This window comes from Carcharhinus amblyrhynchos, unplaced genomic scaffold (assembly GCF_965287045.1).
Source record: "Carcharhinus amblyrhynchos unplaced genomic scaffold, sCarAmb.v2.hapA scaffold_39, whole genome shotgun sequence".
Lineage (NCBI taxonomy): Eukaryota > Metazoa > Chordata > Chondrichthyes > Carcharhiniformes > Carcharhinidae > Carcharhinus > Carcharhinus amblyrhynchos.
Genome location: NW_027649780.1, coordinates 7,159,142 through 7,179,733, shown reverse-complemented (window position 1 = coordinate 7,179,733; position 20,592 = coordinate 7,159,142). Strand labels below are relative to the sequence as shown.

The 20,592-nt window shown below is 44.2% G+C and overlaps 2 protein-coding genes and 1 non-coding gene across 3 annotated transcripts in view; 2 read left to right on the top strand and 1 right to left on the bottom strand.

Annotated features, from left to right (window-relative positions):
- The window catches only part of LOC145363729 (uncharacterized), a 356,716-nt gene that overhangs the window by 128,721 nt on the left and 207,403 nt on the right, over positions 1-20,592 (top strand). The gene's annotated exons all lie outside the window — the stretch shown is intronic.
- LOC145363584 (uncharacterized) lies at positions 14,524-15,225 on the top strand. The gene is made up of 2 exons (XM_080218768.1): positions 14,524-14,978; positions 15,063-15,225. The coding sequence occupies exons 1-2, from the start codon at positions 14,524-14,526 to the stop codon at positions 15,223-15,225; spliced, it is 618 nt and encodes a 205-aa protein (XP_080074894.1).
- Positions 17,953-18,116, bottom strand: LOC145335646 (U1 spliceosomal RNA). Its single transcript, XR_013885281.1, has one exon. It is a non-coding gene; the product is annotated as a U1 spliceosomal RNA (small nuclear RNA).

Here is a 20,592-nt window from a genome sequence, read left to right as displayed (position 1 = left end):
CGGTCTCTCCCCAGTGTGAATTCTCTGGTGTGTCAGCAGTTGGGACAATTGAGCAAATCCCTTCCCACATTTGGGGCAGGCGACCAGCCTCTCTCCAGTGTGACTATGTTGGTTTGCTATCATAGCAAATGACTGAGTGACTCCCTTCCCACATGTGGAGCAGGTGAATGGCCTCTCCCCAGTGTAACTGCGCCGATGAGTTTCCAGCGTAACTGGATAATCAAATCCTTTCCCACAGTCCTTGCATTTCTACGGTTTCTCTGTTGTGACTGCCTTCATGTCTTAAAAGGCCAGGTAATTGGCTGAAACCTTGTCCACAAGCAGAACACGTGTACGGTTTCTCTCCACCCTGAACCGTGATGTTTCCTTCCATGTTCAAAATCCTATTCAGGTTATGATAAATTGGGTGACTCCATAGATCCTGATGTTCAGTTTCAGTCTCCCAACTGCAAACCCTCCCCTTCTAACACCCTGTCAGACAGATTTAAAACAAAAAAAGGGAGTGAGATAGAAAGGTAGGTTGTGAAATTGAGCTGAATGAATCTGGTAATTTTTGGGCCTGGCACTAGGAAAAAAGTGACCATGAAAACTGTTGGACTGTTGTAAGAAACTGGTTCATTAATGTCCTTCATTATCTTCAGGAATCTAATATTCTCCTTGCACCATCTCTTCAGCCTTGCTTTGATCTGCTCTATCCTCCTCCTCCTATATTGACCAGCATGTGACACTGGGGTTGATCAGATTATTGTCTGAAGTTCTGCTTCCTGCTCTCTTTCCAGCTCCCAAAGATCTGCCGGCAGGACCAGGACTCCATAACATCCATGTGTTTCCCTTTTTATTTTACAAATATTTTCCCAGGTATTCTGGGGACCAAATTGGAGATTTAAACTCAGACATATCAGGAATCACAGGTCTTAACATTGGCCAGAAGCAAAATCCCCCAGATTTGGGAAATACTCCGGTGTTCAGTCTCCATCTCTGAAGGGAGAAACAGTTTGCTTGATGACCTTTCATTAGAGCCCACTGTGGGACCGTCAACATTCTTGTGAGGGGTTTTGGGATGGGTTAAGGATGGTAGAGGTGCTATATAAATGCAGCTTGTTGTTGATATTGACTGTGGGTGTGACTCAGTTACCTATCTAAGCTGGAAGCTTGGCCCAGTCCTGCCAGGGGGAGGGTTTACCAGTTGCATGAGGAAAGGGATTAACTGGTTTGTCCCATTCAATGACATAGTAGGACAGTGACACTGAGAAAGGATTCAGACACTTCCTCTCTCTGACAGGATTTACTCAGCTTTCCCTCCTGTTAACATCCCAGTTTTAAAAATCAAATGATCTCTTTCCCAATCAGTGGCAGGGTGGCGGAGAGTCAGTGTGTGGGTGAGGAAGATTCACAAACACTCTCTTCAGGCTGCAAATCCCAAATCTACATTTGCCCCATTAGGGTTGGCAGCTCTGGGCATTGTCCGGGTGATGGGCCTAGGTTAACAGCCACCATCCTCATAGGGGGTAGTGAGCAACTAGTCACACATGCACATATTAAGCTGATCTTTCTCTACACCCTAAGTATGACAAATCCACAATACCATCAGGTGAGCGCTTGATGAAGGAGCAGCGCTGTGAAAGCTCGTATTACCAAATAAACCCATTGGACTTTAACTGGGCGTTGTGAGACTACTAACTGTGCCTACCCCAGTCCAACACCGGCAACTCCACATCACAAATCCATAGGGAGAGTGAGAGTCCAATTCAATGTTGTACAATCTGTTCAATATTTCATCCTTGGCTCTGAGTCTTTTGGTGATGATTTAAATCTGATGTCTATTAGTTGCTGACTCATCGACTTGGGAAATAGTTTTTTTTCATTTACCTGATAAAATTTTGAACCCATCCCCAGGTTTTCAATCAGTTCTCATGAAAAGAGTCCCAATTTCTATCATCTTTCCGGATAACTAAAGCCTCTATTCCCTGTGATCATCTCAGTGAATCTCTTCTGCACCCCTCATGATTTTGAATATTTTTTATCAAATCTCCTCTCAGTCTTCTCCAAGTGAAAGAGTCTCAGCTTCTCCAATCTGTCTTCATCACTGAAATTTCTCATCCCTGGACTCATTCTCCTAAATCTGATTTTCCAGCCTTTGTTTTCTGTTTCCATGTGGAAAGAATTGCTACAAGAACTGGAAAAACTCAGCATGTTTGCCAGCATTTATCAAGAGAGAAAGCAGAGTTAAGGTTTCAGCTCCTTTGACTTTTCGTCACAATTGAAGAATTGCTGCCCGGTTTCACTCCGAGCTCCAATCTTTCACACGATGTTCCCTTGTTCTTGATTCCCTCACCAGAGGAAATTATTTTTCCATATCTACCCAATTGAAAGGATCAACTGATTTTGGTCAGTTCCTTTTAATTGGATCAGCATAATTTTCCCTTTTACATTCCAGGATCAGCAGCATTTCAGGAATGGTTTATAACAAGAAATTCACAATTTCCTATCCCATGAAGAAACAGCTATGGTTATAATTTAATACTGGATTGGTGCTGAATCTGGACATGTAAAGCCAAATTTAAAGTTTAAAGTTGAGATCAATTTTTTAAAGGTGAGATCATGTACTAGTGGACTCAAGAACAGCTTCTTCCCTGCTGCCATCAGACTTTGAATGGACAGACCAGAGTAAGCAGATCTTTCTCCACACTCTGTCTGTAGGTGCAACATTATATTCTGCAGCATTTCTTTCTCTGCTATGTACTCTATGAATGGTATTTATTGTCTGAAGAGCGAGCAAGAAACAATATTTTCACTGTATCCCAATAAGTGTGACAATAATAAATCAAATCAAATTGTTACAATCATTAACCCGGAAGAATTAAAATCACAGAGAATAAAATAAACTTTGAAAGATTGAATATTCGAAGGTAAAGTAAAAGTAATTTTTTTTTATTAGTCACAAATGGGCTTTACATTAACACAGCAATGAAATTACTGTTAAAATCCCCTAGTCACCACACTCCGGGTACACTGAGGGAGAATTTAGATGGCCAATGCACCTAATCAGCATGTCTTTTGGACATTGGGAAGAAACCGGTGCACCTGGAGAACACCCACGCAGATACGGGGAGAACATGCAGACTTTGCATAGAAAGTAACCCAAGTCGGAAATTGAACCTGGGTCCCTGGTGCTGTGAGGCAGCAGTGCTAACCACCGTGCTGTCCCTGGTGGAGGGATGTGGGGAAGAGGCACTGATGATATGAAAATAGTAAGAAATCTCACAACACCAGGTTAGAGTCCAACAGATTTATCTGGAACCATGAGCTTTCGGAGCGCTGCTACTTCATCAGGTGATATGAAAATACAAGCTGGACTGCAGTGAATGAACCTGAGTGAAGTGGTTCTGATCATGTTGAGGGTTTGTTGGGAGATTCACTCTCCTTTATTCAGACACAACATGTCCCAACATCCAACTGCAAAACTTCTTGGCGCATCTGCACTGGCTGCGCAAGCGCAGTTTTCCCTTGGGTGACGTCATTGGAACGGCCTGTCAACGTGTTTGCGCACGTGCAGATTCTGAGCTAATCGCGTAGTCGCAACAATGCGGTGACGCCATCACGCACTCACCATTGTGATGTCATCACGCCCACTTCCGGGGTTCCCCCCCGTGGCGGGAGTTTTGAAATCTCACTCTCTGGTTCCTGATCTTTCCAGCAGCAGATTTATCTTTACAAACAGCAGCATTGCTTCAGAGGTGAGTGCTTGTGACCATTCCTCTGCAACTGAGAGTTTTTAATGGTGTGTTATGTTACCTGAGAGAGGTTCCACATGTGGCTGGTCTGACTCCTTTACTGTGGATCTGAATCCATGTCCATCCATTGCTCAATTCTACCTCTGTCCTCCCTGATCATCTTTCTGCTATTATCTAACTTCCCTCTGTCTCTAATGCTGGGTGTATTTTAACTGTGTTTAATATTTTACTGTTACATTGTCTAAGTGAAGTTTCAACTGCTGTCCCTCCCCCGATTGTGTAATTTAAATGCAATCAAAAAATCTGGAATTTAGTGTGTACTGATGACTATGAAATCATGGTCGACTGTTGTTAAAAGTCTATCTGGTTCACTAATGTCCCTTAGGGAAGGAAATCTGTCCTTACCTGGTCTGGCCTACATGTGACTCCAGATTTTCAGCAATGTGGTTGACTCTTATCTGCGTTCTGAAATGGCTGAGCAAGGCACTCAGTCCAAGGGTATTTAAGGATGGGCAATAAATGCTGCTCAGCCAGTAATGACCATGTCCCGTGAATGAATAATAACATTAACACCTTCCCTCATATTTGTAAAAATTACTAGCTTTATCTTCTCACAGCATAGAATCATGGAATACCTACAGTGCAGAAGGAGGTCATTCAGTCTATCAGGTTTGCATTGACAATAATCCCACCCAGGCTCTATCCCGGTAACCTCACATATTTACCCTGTTAACCCCTCTGACAGTAATGGGCAATTTAGCTTGACAAATCCATCTAACCTGCACATTTCTTGAGTGTGGGAGGAAACTGGAGCACCTGGAGGAAACGCATGCCAACATAGGGAGAATGTGCAAACACCACACTGACAGTCACCCAAGGCTGGAATTCAACCCAGGTCCCTGGTACTGTGAGGCAGTAGTGCTAACCACTGCCACCGTGCACCTTTCAGCATCAGGATGCTTTTTTTCCCCTGCAATCAATTTCTCTTCCACTTCTGAGCTTACTGACCATCAAATCCTGCACCATTTTTATTCTCCAAATTTTATTCTGCAGGACTGTTCTGAGTTGTTCATTCTGTCTCTTTACTGCCTGTGGTGAGAAACCCGGCCTGTTGAATTTTTCCAGCCATTAACAATCAGCCACATTATGAAATGCCTGGGCAGATTTCTAAAAGCTTGGTCAAAGAGGTAGATTTTAAAGAGGAAAGGGAGGTGGACAGCTGTAGAGAGCAAGGAGGCCAGAATTAGAGGAGTAGCGATATGTCAGCATTGTGCATCTGGAGGAGATTATAGAGATCATGAGAGTCAAGGCCATGAAGAGATTTGAAAAATCATTTCAAATATTAAAGTGCTGTCTTAATCAGAAGCTTGTGAGGGTAAGATGAGAGTTTCAGTGGACAATGAGGACAGGCAAAGGTACTCTGACCAAAATAGGATTCTAATGATGACATGGAAACATGATCAGAACCTCCTCTTGGGGTCTTGTATGAGGGAAGGTGGTGGTGTTATTATTCATTCATGGGACATGGTCATTGCTGGTTGACCAGCATTTATTACCCGTCCCTAATTGCCTGAGGATAGTTGAGAGTCAAGCACATAGCTGTAGCCCTGGAGTCATGTGTAGGCCAGACAGAGTAAGGATGGCAGATTTCCAAATAGGTTTTTACAACAATGGTTATATGGTCATCGGTAGATTCTTAATTCCAGATAATTCTTTGTTTGTTGAATTCAAATTCCACCACTTTCCGTGGTGGGATTTGAACCTGGGCCCCCAGAACACTGGCTGAGTTTCTGGATTAATAGTCTAGTGACAATACCACTTGGTTATCATCTCCCCATAATGGTATTGTCACTGGACTAGGAGCCAGAGACCCAGGTCAAGATCTGGGAGCTATTTGAATTCAATAAAAGTAACATTTAAAAAGGCAATTGTAGAAATCCACCTTGGTTCACTAATATCCTTTAGGAAAAGATATCTGCCATTCTTATCTGGCAATATGGTTAGGGATTGACAATTAACATTAGCCCAGCCAACAATGCTCACATCCCATTGATTTAAAAAAACACAACGATATAGATTGGTTCTGCCACAGTTGTCAGGGAAAGTCAGAGGCCAAGAGTTGGACAATGTCTTCAAATTTCCCAGTTTATTATAGGAGGACTGGTGTCAGACAAATTAAACATCAGGCTGATGTGCAGGCCAACTTGGAGCTGATGTTCACATGTAGCTACTTACCCTAGTCATTCTAGACTGTGGAGATTGAGGGTTTGGGAGATTCTGTCACAGTTCCTGTCAAGTTGTACATATATAAAAAAACCTCTACTTCACTCTGCCTCTCTCACCTCTTTCTCTCTTATCCCATTACTGTGGCAAGTTCCCTGCTCTGATGGACATGAGCGAATCAATTGTCATTATGGTCACTTTTCCCCTCATGTTGGTTCCATAAGTCAGCAGATTCATTCCATTCAATTTTACAAACTGTCTTTGTGATCTTATGCGTTTTCTTACTCTCACTTTTTTTTCTGTTTTAAATCTCTCAGAATATTTGAAAAGAAGGATTTGCAGTTGGGACATTCAAGCCCACGGCAGAATCTGACAGAATTACACAATTTATCGTAACCCAACTATCATTTTACTTTGAACATGGATGAAAAAAGCAGCATTCGCACTGGAGAAAAACCGTTTATGTGTGCAGTGTGTGGACAAGGCTACAGTCGATCATCTGCCCTGTCGAAACACAAACGCAGTCACGCTGAAAAGAAGTCCTGTAAATGTGGGGACTGTGGGAAGGAATTTAATTTCCCATCTGAGCTGGAGATGCATGGACGCTGTCACACCGGGGAAAAGCTGTTTAACTGCTCCGAGTGTGGGAAGGGATTTAATCGCAAAACGCATCTGCAGCAACACCAGCGCGTTCACACAAAGGAGAGACCATTCACTTGCTCAGTGTGTGAGAAGGGATTTACTAGTTCATCTATCCTGCTGAGACACAAGCTGGTCCACACAGACGAAAGACCTTTCAAATGCGCAGAATGTGGGAAATGCTTTAAAAGTTCGAGGGAACTGATCAGCCATCAGCTCATTCACTCTGATGAAAGACCATTCAGGTGCTCTCGCTGTGAGGCTGGGTTCAAGCATTCATATCAACTCTCTCTCCACCAGCGCACTCACACTGGGGAGAAGCCGTACACCTGCTCCCAGTGTGGGAAGAAATTCACTCAGCCATCCCATCTTCGGGTACACGAACGGGTTCACTCTGGGGAGAAAGCATTCACTTGCACTGTCTGTAAGAAGAAATTTGTTCATTCATCCCATCTGTTGAGACACCAGCGAGGTCACAAGTAATTGCAGTGATTGGATATTGTTGTTAATCACATCCAGGATTGAACTGTGTTCATCCTGGGGTCTCTTTTTGCTGATGTTACTAACCTCCAGTCCTGTTATTTCAAGTGCTAATCTTCTGGCTAAAAGTCAAATAAACTGGCTTTGTGTTAAACAATGTGAGTCTCTTGAACATCTGACACAAGTTAATTCCTTCTGAAGGATTCTCCCTCTTTCTATCTGCTCCATCCTCACCTCCAAGTGAGAGGAACTCATGGATCTTTGATTGGACGATCTCAATCTTAGTGACAGTTGCCTCTGCCGTGTCCATCCCATGCACTAACCCACCAGGCTAAAATACCCCTTATCTGAGTCCTGCATCTGTATCTTCCTCTGGATTCTCCCACCTCCCCTCATGTCCTCTGCCCTCAAGACCCGCTTCCTGCACCATCTATCCTATTCTCACTGAACTGCTGACGACACAACATCCCCACGTTAGCTTACATTGTTAATGGTTTGTTTCTTTCTATGGATACTGTCCTTCTTTCCTTTAAATCTATTGTCATCTTCCCCCACTTCCCCAAAATAATAAACACATCACTCCTGCATCAGCCCTTGGTTAAACAGCACCCTTGTTTTAAAATTTTGATCCTTATTTTCAATCACTGTATGGCCTCATCCCTCCCTATCTTTGTAATCTTCTCCAGCCGCACAACTCTCAAATATCAGACCACTTCCAATTCTGGCCTCTTGTAGTGACCATATTTCATTTGCTCTACCAATGATGGCAGTGCTTTCAGCGTCATCACCTGTAAGCTCTGGAAACCCCTCCCTAAGCCTCTCTACCTCTTTCTCCTTCTTTACGATGCTTCTTAAGTAGTCACTTTGTAAGTGCAGAGGATTGCTGTAAAATGAGATATGCTGCAGAAGCTTTTTCACTTAACATGACAGATACAAGAATAGCGAATTTCAAAGGGAACAACAATTTACTCTGTATGAAAAGAGGCTGCTGATGGGTTGGGAAGTGATTCTGGCTGAGTCATTGCAATGTGGAATACCCCAGAAATGGTTTGTTCCTCTGTGCTTTTGTTTCATTGGAAAATTGAAAGGAGATGGCAAGTAGCTCACACCAATCACTGGGAATTGTAGAAAGAATGAACCGCACATTAAAGCTCATTCTTAGAAAAGAACTGGATGGAACAGCACAGGAAGTGGAATGAAGAACTTCCATTGGTTCTCATCAGTATCAGGAGTAGGTCCCTATGAGCCCCATCATATTGGTGAGGGTAAGAAATTGTGCAAAGGGAGGTATGTTTGGACCTGTGTCTAAGGGACCATACACAAGAGAGGATAAGGTCAGTTGTACTGTATATGCAAACGGGTGACACGGTGGCACAATGGTTAGCACTGCTGCCTCATAGCACCAGGGACCTGCATTCATTTCCCGGCTTGGGCCATTGACTGTGAAGTCTGCATATTCTCCCCGTGTCTGTATGGATTTCTTCTGGGTGCTCTGGTTTCCACCCAAGTCCTGGTTAGGACTTGCTAAATTCTCCCTCAGGTGCGGGAGTGTGACAACTATGGAATTTCTGTAACTTCATTGCAGTGTTAATGTAAGCCTACTTGTGACACTAATAAATAAAAAATTAAATGTTTACTTAAAAAATCAAATTGTCTTATCATAACCCAGTGAAACTCAGAGCCCCAGAATAATAGAAGAAGCTGCGAAGAATGGGGACTGTTCTGTACATGAAGAATATGCTGCGAATCAAGGATGAAAAAGAAGTGAAAAGTGCACCTATACCATGGCTATTGTAGTAGGAGGACATTAAGTTGGTGGATAAAGTCCTACAATGCAGAAGGAGGCCATTTGACCCATCGTGTCTGTACTGACCACAAACTCACCCAGGGTCTATCTGCATAACCACCATGGATTTTTTTCCTAACTAGTACCCCTGACACTAAGGGACAATTTAGCATTGCCGATCCCTTAACCCAACACATCTTTGGATGTGGGAGAAAACCTAGCAGAAACCTACACAGACATGGGGAGAATATGCAAACTCCAGACAGACAGTGACCCAAGTGGGAAATTGAACCTGGGTCCTTGGTGCTGTGAGGCAGCAGTGCTAACCACTGTGCTGCCCTTCCCTTAGCATTTTCATCTGGATGTTATTATCCAAAACCACATTCAGAAGGGGAATGATATCCAAAATGTCAGTCAGTAACGGGATATAATGAATGATGCTGCAACAGCTTTTACACCAAAGTTGTTAATCCTATTGACTTAGCCACTCTTTAGATGACATCTTAACCATACATTTACAACACATGGTCAGGCTCTAAAATCAATCAAATTAGTAAAGAGAGTAAAATTATTTTAAGTGAATCTACTGAATGTATAATGTATGGATCTTGGTTAATGGAACAAGCCAGAGAGAATATTCAGCCTCTTACTGAAGGAAGATGCACTGCAGCAGTTCACCAAGGCTCCTCACACGGCACCTTCCAAACCGGTGACAACTTCCATCGAGAAGGACAATGGCAGCAGATACATGGGAACACCACCACCTGCAAGTTCCCCTCCAAACCACTCACCACCCTGACTTGGAAATTTACCGCTGTTCCTTCACAGTCGCTAGGTCAAAATCCTAGAATTCCCTCCCTAATGGCATTGTGGGTGAACCCATGCCAAATGGACTGCAGTGAATCCCACCACCACCTTCTCAAGGGCAACTGGGGATGGGTGATAAATGCTGGCCAGCCAGAGACACCCAGGTACCGTGAGCGAGTTAAGAAAAAGGTTCCCTTGTAGTTAACAGGCCTACACCTGGAGGCTATGCCCACTTATCCATTTTATGGTCTATGCGTCAGGTTAGAGATTGTGTACAGTTTTGGTCACCTAGTTACAGTAAGGATGTAAATAAGATTGAAACAGTGCAGAGAAGGTTCACAAGGATGTTGCCAGCACTTGAGAAGCTGAGTTACAGAGAGAGATTGAATAGTTTAGGACTTTATTCCCTGGAGCGTAGAAGAATGAGGGGAGATTTGACAGAGGTATATAAGATTATGATGGGTATAGATAGAGTGAATGCAAGCAGGCTTTTTCCACTGAGGCTAGGGGAGAAAAAAAAACCAGAGGGTATGGGTTAAGAGTGAAAGGAGAAAAGTTTAAAGGGAATATTTGGGGAGGCTTCTTCACGCAGAGAGTAAAGTGGTAAATGCAGGGTCACTTTTAACATTTAAGAAAAACTTGGATGGGTTCATGGATGAGGGGGGTGTGGGGGGATATGGTTCAAGTGCAGGTCAGTGAGACTAGGCAAAAAATGGTTTGGCACAGACAAGAAGGGCCAAAAGGCCTGTTTCTGAGCTGTAATTTTCTATGGTTCTATGAGGTGTGAATAGCAGTTTAGCAACAATCTGAAAGCAAAGTGAAGAAAACAAGAGGGAGATTAGGTGAAAAAAGCAACAACGAAACATAGTAGGGGCAGAGATTATGGATTAAAATTGTTGGACTCAATTTTATTCTGAAGGCTGTGAAGTGCCTATTTCAGTTGTGGGAAATAATATTATATTTCCCAGTTCTGAAAACAGGTCACATTCAGTCTGTTTCTCCCTTTAAAGAGGCTGCCTGACTTGTTGAGTATTCACAGTAAGAAGTCTCACAACACCAGGTTGCAGTCCATCAAGTTTATTTGATAATAAACTCATAAGCTTTCGGAAACGGTGTTCCTTCGTCAGGTGTGTGGAAGGTTTTGTTCAGAAACGGGGCAAGTAAAGACACACACAGTTTACAGATTACTGATTAGAATGCAAGTCTTTACAGCTAATCTGCTATTCAAGTCTTAAAGGTCTAGACAATGTGAGTGGAGATAGCATTAGCATAGGTTAAAGAGATGTGTATTGTCTCCAGACAGGACAGTAAGTGAGATTTTACAAGCCCAGGCAAGTCACTATTGCAAGTTCAGGCAAGTCAGTATTTTGCTGGAAACTCTGCAGTTCTGGCAGCATCTATAGGGAGAGAAAAGAACCGGTGTTTCGAGTCCAGATGACCCTCTTGGCAAAAGCAGTAATTTGCCTTCGTTCATGAGTATTTCCAACGTTTTGTGTTTTATGTCAAGCAGAGAAAGTCTCAGAATTGTCACACCTGAGACAGATGTCTCTCTCACTCGGGCACCACAGCTCGGATCAGGGTGGGGGGATAATGTTCACAGTTTTACATTTGTATCTGGTGCAAATAATACCTTGGATTAAATGGTAAAGCTTTTTAAACTGAAGAGAGTAACTGTATTTGGAGGCTGACTTTAAACAACATGAACAAGCCCAGGGCTGCTGGAGAAATATTTTGGGATTTGTGAGCAGTCAGTTCCGGCTGGTTTGAAGTGAAATCCTGTCGGTGCTGCGCCAAATCTGAGTTCAAACCAGACAAACTGGAACCGCTGGACTGGAGATTCCGGGTGTTGGGATGTGGGGGGCTGGGGGAGGAGGGAGATGGCGGTAAAACTCTGAGCCTGACTTTAGACAGGATGAGGGGGGTAAAGGGGAGGGATGACAGAGTTAATGTGGGAGTCAGGAACAAGAGCAGAAGGTGGGAAGCTCTGGAAAGGAGCAATGGGGGGAAAGGCCATCAAAGAATGTTTGTTTAAATGAAGATAAAAGCAAAATACTGCGGGTGCTGGAATCTGAAACAGAAAATGCTGGAAAATCTCAGCAGACCTGAAAGCATCTGTGGAGAGCGAATAGAGCCAATATTCCCAGTCTGGATGATCACAGATGCTGTCAGACCCGCTGTGATTTTCCAGCATTTTCTGTTTGTGTTTAACTGAAGGGAAACAAGCAGCGAGTTCACACACACTGAACCCAGGGGGAGGGGGCGACCCAGGATAAGATACAGGCGCAGCTCAGTGACGCTCTGCAATGTCCACCAACACATTGAGAGCTTAGAGCGCCAAGGGGGAGGGGGAAGGAGAAACTATTTGGGACACAGCAGGAGGTCACCGCTTCCCCACTTGGACTCAAGGTGCAGGAAGCTGCAAACTGAGAGGCTGAGCTGTGAACTGGACGGGGTTGGGTTTTGAGTGACAGCCCTGGGGTTATATCAGGAGAGGAACAGACACAGATCCCCCTTTTTCTCCGTGGAGCTGTGTTGGTGAGTGTTTCTAACCTCTGACTCGCTGTCTTGGTAATGGGGGTTGCACTGACTTGTCTGAACTTGCAATATCTCATTTACAGTCCTGTCTGGAGACAATACACATCTCTTTAGCCGATACTTAATGCTATCTCCACTCACATTGTGCATGTTAGACTAGATAACCTCTCCTCATTCTGATAGTTCCTGTCTGCAGACGCTATTTCTCAGTCCAGTCTGCTGCTCTGTCTCTCTGTATTTTGCTGCAGTCTCCACATTCTAATCAACATCCTCTCCATTGCCCTGGAAATAGTGGCAAGCTACCTTCACTGTAGCATTGTGGTTAGCGTTGCTGCCGCACAGCGCCAGGGACCCGGGTTCAATTCCAGCCTCCGGTCACTGTCTATGTGTAGTTTGTACATTGTCCTCGTGTCTGCGTGGGTTTCCTCCAGGTGTTCCTGTTTTCTCACACAGTCCAAAGATGTGCAGGTTAGGAGGATTGATCATGCTTACAATTGTCCCTTAGTGTCCCAAGATGTGTAGGCTCTAATTTGAGTTATTATTGTCACATGTACTAGAATAGAGTGAGAAAGAATGTTTCTTCCATGCTATACAGGCAAAACATACATTGATAAAATACATCGGGGGAAAGGAAAAGTGTCCGGTGCAGAATATAGTGTTGCAGTTATGGGTAGGGTGAAGAGAAAGCTCAATCGGGGAATTAGCAGGGAAAATGCATGAAGTTACAGGGATAGGGGGCGTGCTTGGGAAAGATGCTCAATCGTAGGTTCAGTACACACTCAATGGGTCGAATGGCCTCCTTCTGTACTGTAAGGATTCTATGATGAGTGAATTACGGTGAACAACCATTGAATAGAGGGGTTTCTGAGGCCCAGAGCATTGTGGGTATTGTGACCGCCATTAATTAGTGACTCACGCTAAATGTTTCATTGTAGGCTGAGCGCAAGTCAGCAATCTGAGCCCTCAATTCTATTTGTCGCTCCACAGAGACTGCTTGGTCTGCTGAATGTCTGAAGAAGTCTCACAACACCAGGTTAAAGTCCAACCAGTTTTCTTGATAGTAAACCCACAAGCTTTCGGAAACACTGTTCCTTAGTCAGGTGTGTGGAAGGTTCTGATCAGAGAAGGGCATATAAAGACACACACAGTTTACAGAATACTGATTAGAATGCAAGTCTTTACAACTAACTTGTTATTCAAGTCTTAAAGATGCAGACAATGCGAGTGGAGATAGCATTAGCATAGGTTAAAGAGATGTGTAATGTCTCCAGACAGGGCAGTAAGTGAGATTTTACAAGCCCAGGCAAGTCATTGGGGTTACAGATAGTGCGACATGAACCCCAGATCCCGGTTGAGGCTGTCCTTATGTGTGCAGGACTTGACTATCAGTTTCTGCTCAGTGATTCTGCACTGTTGTGTGTTGTGAAGGCCGCCTTGAAGAACGCTTACCTGAAGATCAGAGACCGAATGCCCATGACCACTGAAGTGTTCGCCAACAGGAAGGGAACAGTGATTGTTGAGCGATGTTCATTCATCTGTTGTCGTAGCGTCTGAGTAGAGACTGATAGCCAAGTTCTGCACACATGAGGACGGCCTCAACCAGGATCTGGGGTTCATGTCTCACTATCTGTAACCTCCATGACTTACCTGAACTTGCAACATCTCACTTACTCTCCTGTCTGGAGATAATACACATCTCTTTAACCTATGCTCATGCTCTCTCCACTCACATTGTCTGCACCTTTAAGACTTGAATAGCAGGTTCGCTGTAAAGACTTGCATTCTAATCAGTATTCTGTAAACTGTGTGTGGCTTTATACGCCTTTCTCTGATCAGAACCTTCCACACACCTGACGAAGGAACACCGTTTCTGAAAGCTTGTGGGTTTACTATCAAATAAACTGGTTAAACTTAAACCTGGTGTTGTGAGACTTCTTACTGTGTTTACCCCAGTCCAACACCGGCATCTCCACATCATGACTGCTGAATATCTCCAGGATATATTCACTTTATCCCAGATACAATCTCTACAGAGTTTTGTTACTGTTTTATTGTTCCGTGATTAGAAACACAGACTGACTAGCTGGACCCAGTTTGAATCAGTCGCTGGCCTCCTGTGTGGATTTTGTTTTGTTGTTGCTTCAGTCTAAACTCTATTTATGACCTGTCTTTGTGGGTTCTCTCTTAATCCCCCTTCTGTTTCAGATAATTTCACAGGAAGTAGGAGGAGACGATTTGCAGTCAGGAGACTAGAAATAAATATATCAGAATCTGACACTCATCTCATTTCTCGTAACTGAATATCAGTGAATTTTGAACATGGAAGGAAAAAACACCTTTCACAGTGGAGAGAAACTGTACATTTGTTCTGTGTGTGGACGAGGCTTCAGCCGATCATCTGACCCATCAAAAGTTAAGTGCGGTCACTCCATGGAAAAACTGTGGAAATGTATGGACTGTGGGAAGGAATTCAGTTACCCATTCCAGCTGGAAAATCATCGGCACATTCACACTGGGGAGAGGCCATTCACCTGTTCTGAGAGTGGCAAAGGATTTACTCAGGCAGGAAACCTGGTGTCACACCAGCGCATTCACACTGGAGAAAGGCCATTCATCTGCTCTCAGTGTGGAAAGGGATTCACTCGGTCATCCCACCTGCTGACACATCAGCGAGTTCACACTGATGAGAGACCTTTTAAATGCTCAGACTGTGGGAAGTGCTTCAAAAGGTTGAATGAACTCATGACCCATCAACGCGTTCACTCTGATGAGAGGCCATTCAGGTGTCCTCATTGTGGGGCTAGTTTCAGGCATTCATGTAATCTCACTGTACACCAACGCACCCATGCTAGGGAAAGGCCGTTCACCTGCTCCAAATGTGGGAAGGGATTCATTCAGCGCTCCAACCTGCTGAGACACCAGCGAGTTCACACTGGAGAGAGGCCATTCACCTGTTCTGAGTGTGGGAAGGGATTCACTCAGTCATTCCATCTGCAGAGACACCAAAGAATCCACAAGTAACCAGTGATTGGAATCTGCTGTTTAGCCTATCCATGAGAGTAATGTGTTAATTGGATTTGTTTTTATTGATAATGAACCCCAGTTGTGCAGTTTAATATTCTGAATAGAAATCAAAATAAATTAGCTTTGTGTTTAATATTGTGTTGAATCTTTTTCATATCATCAACACATCTGAATTCCTTTCTGAAGTGCTCTCTCATATCAGAATACTTTTAAACATTAGCTTGAAATCACGATTGGGAAATGAGATTAAATGTGTTTATTCCACATTTGCTTCTCTGAAATTTCTCCTTCCCATCCCCCAAAAAACCCAGCTTCTGCCTTCCCACATTTACAGAGCGGACAGTGACAAAGGGAAGATGAAGCAAGAGAGTGAATCTCCTCTGTACCCCTCCAGTGCCTGTACATCTTTCCTCAAGTAAGGAGGTCAAAACTGTGTGCAGTACTCTAGATGTGGCCTCACCAGCACCTTATACAGCTGCAACATAATCTCACTGTTTTTAACCTCCATCGCTCTAGCAATAAAGGACAAAATTCCATTTGCCTTCTTAATTACCTGCTGCACCTGCAAACCAATTCCTTGAGATTCCTGCACAAGGACACGCAGATATCTCTGCACAGCAGCATGCTGCAAATTTTTACCATTAACTAACTGTCCATTTTGCTGTTATTCCTGCCAAAATGGACAATCTCACATTTACCAACATTGTATTCCATCTGCCAGACCCTCGCCCACTCACTTAGATTATATATATCCCTTTGCAGAGTTGCAGCGTCCTCTGCACACTTTGCTCTTCCATCCATCTTAGTGTCATCTGTGAATTTTGACACACAACACTCGGTGCTAAAATCCAAATCATCTATGTAAATCGTAAACAATTGCAGTCCCAATAGTGATCCCTGAGGCATAGCACTAGTCACTGATCGCCAGCCAGGAAAACACCCATTTCGCCCCATTCTTTGCTTTCTGTTAGTTAACCAATTCTCTATCCATGCTAATACATTATCCATCACACTGTGCATGTTTATCTTATGTAGCAGTCTTTGGTGCAGCACCTTGTCAAATGCCTTCTGGAAATCCAGATACACCACATCCACAGGTTCCCTATTGTCCACTGCACATGTAATATTCTCAAAGAATTCCACCAAATTAGTCAAACATGATCTGCCCTACCCATGCTGCATCTTACCAATGGGACAATTTATATCCAGATGTCTCACTATTTCTTCCTTGATGACAGATTAAAGCATTTTCTGTACTACAGAAGTTAAGTGAACGAGCCTATAGTTATCTGCCTTTTGTCTTTGTTACCGGCTTCTGAATTTGGAAGGAGAAATGATTGTCCGGTTTGTCAATTTGAAAAGATTTCAAACATCAGTGTGACTGGAAAAACACCAGCACACTGCCACACTTGAGTGAGTGTGTTCCAGTGCACTGACTAAAGAGCTTTAACCAGTTACAGAGCCTGGATAAATATCACATCATTCACAGTGGGGAGAGGCTGTACACATGTTCTGTGTGTGGACGAGGCTTCAACTGATTGTCCACCCAAGAGATAGACAAGGACACCTACACCATGGAGAAACCATGGAAATGTGTGGACTGTGGGAAGAGATACAGAACCCCATCTGAGCTGGAAGTTCATTGGTGTAGCCACACTGGGGAGAGGCCGTTCACCTGCCCTCAGTGTGGGGAGGGATTCAATCAGGTATTCAGCCTGCGGACACACCAGGCTTGGAGGGCCGAAGGGCCTGTTCCTGTGCTGTATTATTCTTTGATCTTTGAGTCACTGGATTGGATTGGGACGTCCCCTTAGCAAAACAGTTTGTTCACTTCAGGTGGAAAGATTTAGATTCCAACTTCGGGCCTGAGTTAGAAAGAGGGGTGGTAAATGCGCAGTGACCTCCACACTGACACAAACTCACACCAGCCGTGAGTTTTGGCTTTCTGTGCAAAGAGTCGGGACTTAAGTGTCCATGCTGTGAGCCAGCTCAAGGGATGTCTGTGTTGCGAGTCAAACATGGGGAGGGGACCCATGTTTGTGTGTGTGTTCATTTGTGTGTGCATTGTGTGTGTGTGAGGGTGAATGGACCCCAATGTTTGTTTATGTGTTTGTGAGAGTGGAGTCAACATTGTGTGTGCAAGAAAGAACTAGAGCTGTGGTGTGCATGTCTGTGAGAAAGAATGAAGAGCCCACGATTGTTTGTGTGTAGTTGAGAGAGAGTGGAGTCAGTATGCGCGTGTGTGAAAGAAAGAGGTTATGGTGTGTGTGTGTGTGAGAGACAGAGAAAAGGAGCTGTGAGTGAGAGAGGAGAGTGATTTTGTCTGGATGGGCAAGTGTGAGAGATGGAGAGAGATTCTGTATCTGGGTGTATATCCAAGAGAGAAAGAGAGGAGGAGGGAAGAGAGTGTGAAACGTGAGAGAAAAAAGGTATGAGTCTGTGGAAGTCTCAGATAGAGATACAGTGTCACTTCAGAGTTTGGGGGCCTCAGCGTGTGACTGATCTTGGGTGTCTACACTTTACAAAGTGGATGGAGAGTTGTGAGGCTGGCTTGATAATATTGTAGCTGCAATGGAGCATGCGTGAAGATTGAGCAAGCTGGTGGGTGGGGTATTAATTAATTCTTGCACAATAATCGGTGAACAACTGGCTTTGGGAACAAAGTTACTTGACATTATAACAGCCTGTACTCAATGTTGCGAGATCTGATTTTGGATTATAAATCAGGGGAAAGCGCCAACGCAGTCCCCCACTACCACAAATTCTGCAGTCGAGTATCCCGCATTTGGGGACATCACAGGCTTCAGCACACCCGAAGTGCAATGGGATAGCCTCATCCTGGGAGATCAACCTACCTGATCATTGACTCTCCCCTGCCAGGTAAGTATGTTCAATTACACTCACACATTGTCACCCCACATCAAACACTACCCTTCACAGTCACACAGACACATCTTTCATTCATAATATCGCCTGTTCAGATTTGTTGTCAATGGAACAACTCAATTCTTCCCAATAATGGCAGTAACATGTTGGACTGTGTCACGCAAGAAAAGGTTGCATTGATATAGAGACCGCCGTGCTTATTTGCATATTGCCCATAAAAGGACACATTATTCCGGCAGGCTCGAAGACCCGCGAATGGCCTCCTCCTGATCCTACTTTCTGTGTTTTCTGAAAGTGAATGACCCGCCCTCCCGCAATGCTACCTGCAATACGGAGACTGTCCATCCAATTCACTGCTCCCTCATCTCTAAAGCTGACTCCTCACACTACTGACCAGGTAAAGGGCCAGAAAAACCTCAATCTGTTCTTACATTTTTTAAAATATTGTTACAGACTAGTGATGTCAAGAGGGCATTAAATTACTACTTGAATATGCAGGCTACAGGGAAAAGGCAGGGAAATGGCACGAAGTCATGATGCTGGTTTGGAGAACTGGTGTGTGTGTGAGACGAAGGAACACCGTTTCCGAAAGCTTGTGGGATTACTATCAAATAAACTGGTTGGACTTAAACCTGGTGTTGTGAGACTTCTTACTTGAAGAACTGGTGCAGACATGATGGGCCAAATGGCCTCGCTCTGAATCATTACAATTCTGTGATTCTGACTCAATCTGACAGTAATAAGTTTTTAATCAGCAAGGAAATTAATGGTAACAGAGATAAGGCAGGAAAGTGGACTTAGTGAGGTTAGATCAGCCATGATCTCAGAGCAGGCTCGAAGGGCTGAATGGCCTCCTCCTGTTCCTACTCCTTATGTCCCATGGTTAAAGTTTAATTCTGATTCTCTCTCTACAGATTTTGACAGCCCAGATGATTTTTTTCCCCCAGTTCTTTCTGGATTTATTTCTGATCTACCTGTAGTGGGGGAAAACACTATTTACTATGAAGATAAAAAAAATCTACTTCATCAGCTTTTGTGAATCCTTGCAGTGCAGCAGGTGCCCATTCAGGTAATCAAATCTGCATCATGTCTCTGGCAGAGTATCTTACTCTCTCTCCCTATAGTCCCTCACCTTTACCATAGCTAATTCCCTAAACCTAACACTTCTTGGGGCAGTAAGGGACAATTTAGCATCACCAATCTTCTTAACCAGCAGATCATTGGACTGTGGAAGGAAACTGCAGCACCCAGAGGAAAACCACGTAGAAATGGGGAGGACATGCAAACTCCACATAGACAGTCACCCAAGGCCAGCATTGGAACCAGGCGCCTGGCACTGTAAGATGGCCGTGCTAACCACAGTGCCACCAAGGCAGCAGGTGTCTCCAAAACCAGGACCAATAGAAGCTTCCTCTCGCACCGCCCCACCTTTCCTGTGTGATAAGGGAATGCGGTGTGATAGAATGCTGATGTTTGAAATTTAAAATATAGTTTTCTGCTCTAAGCACTGTCTGAGGCACAGAAATCGCTCAGTTATTGTCCTTGATGGTCTAGAATACCTTGTCGTCTTTTTGGAACATGTACTTTGTGTCAGGCTGGGGTTGCTGCGCCTTTACCCCCACTTTCCATCCCAGTCTCGGGTGTTTGGAGACTGGGCTCCGGATGAGTAATGGCAGCTGCGACTCCCACAATCCCTAGCGCTAGGAAAATCGCTCTATCCGCTACGCGGGCAGGAGGCCCGGGACTGCGCATGGCCAAGGGAGATGGAAAATTGCGCATGTGCGGGGGCGTGCCACCTCCGACCATCATGCTGAACTGTTGACCAATGAGAAGAGTTGGAGGACCGGAAAGACTCAAGTCTTCCAGCCAATCAGAGCGCGGGCTTTGTGAGGCTGACGATTGAGCGTCAGACAGACTCAAACTTCCCCCTGTCTCTGTGAGTAAAACACTTTCTCTTCTCCATCTTTCTATTTCTTTTCTCATTCTTAGAGAAACTGGGGACTTGCAGCAAATGAAGGAAAAGGAAGTGAATCCAGTCTGTACATTCCACACATTGTCAGTCCAGTCAGATAGACAGATATCTGTCTGGCAGCCTGCATGGAGATTGTCAGCTCTCTGTGTCCAGGACAGGAAGCAGTGAGCATGGATCTGTCAATCAGCACCTTCAGGAGAATTGGGAGGGTGAATATTAGATACAGCAGAGTGAGAATGGAGGGAGTGTGTGGGATGGGGATTTACTTTTGGGGAATGTGAGAGGAAAGAATGTTCCATGGCAACTAGAATTGTCTGTTCTGAATTTCTATCCCGTACTGACTGTGATGAATTTTCATTGGGTCAGAGTGGCAACAATTATGTTTTGAGTGGATCCCATGGAATCTCCTTTGCAGCAGCTTTCCTGGTGAGTGAGTCTGCCTGGTTATTACCATCGCTCTCTTCATTAACTCCTGCTGCTGATATACCTTCACCTTTCAAATAGCA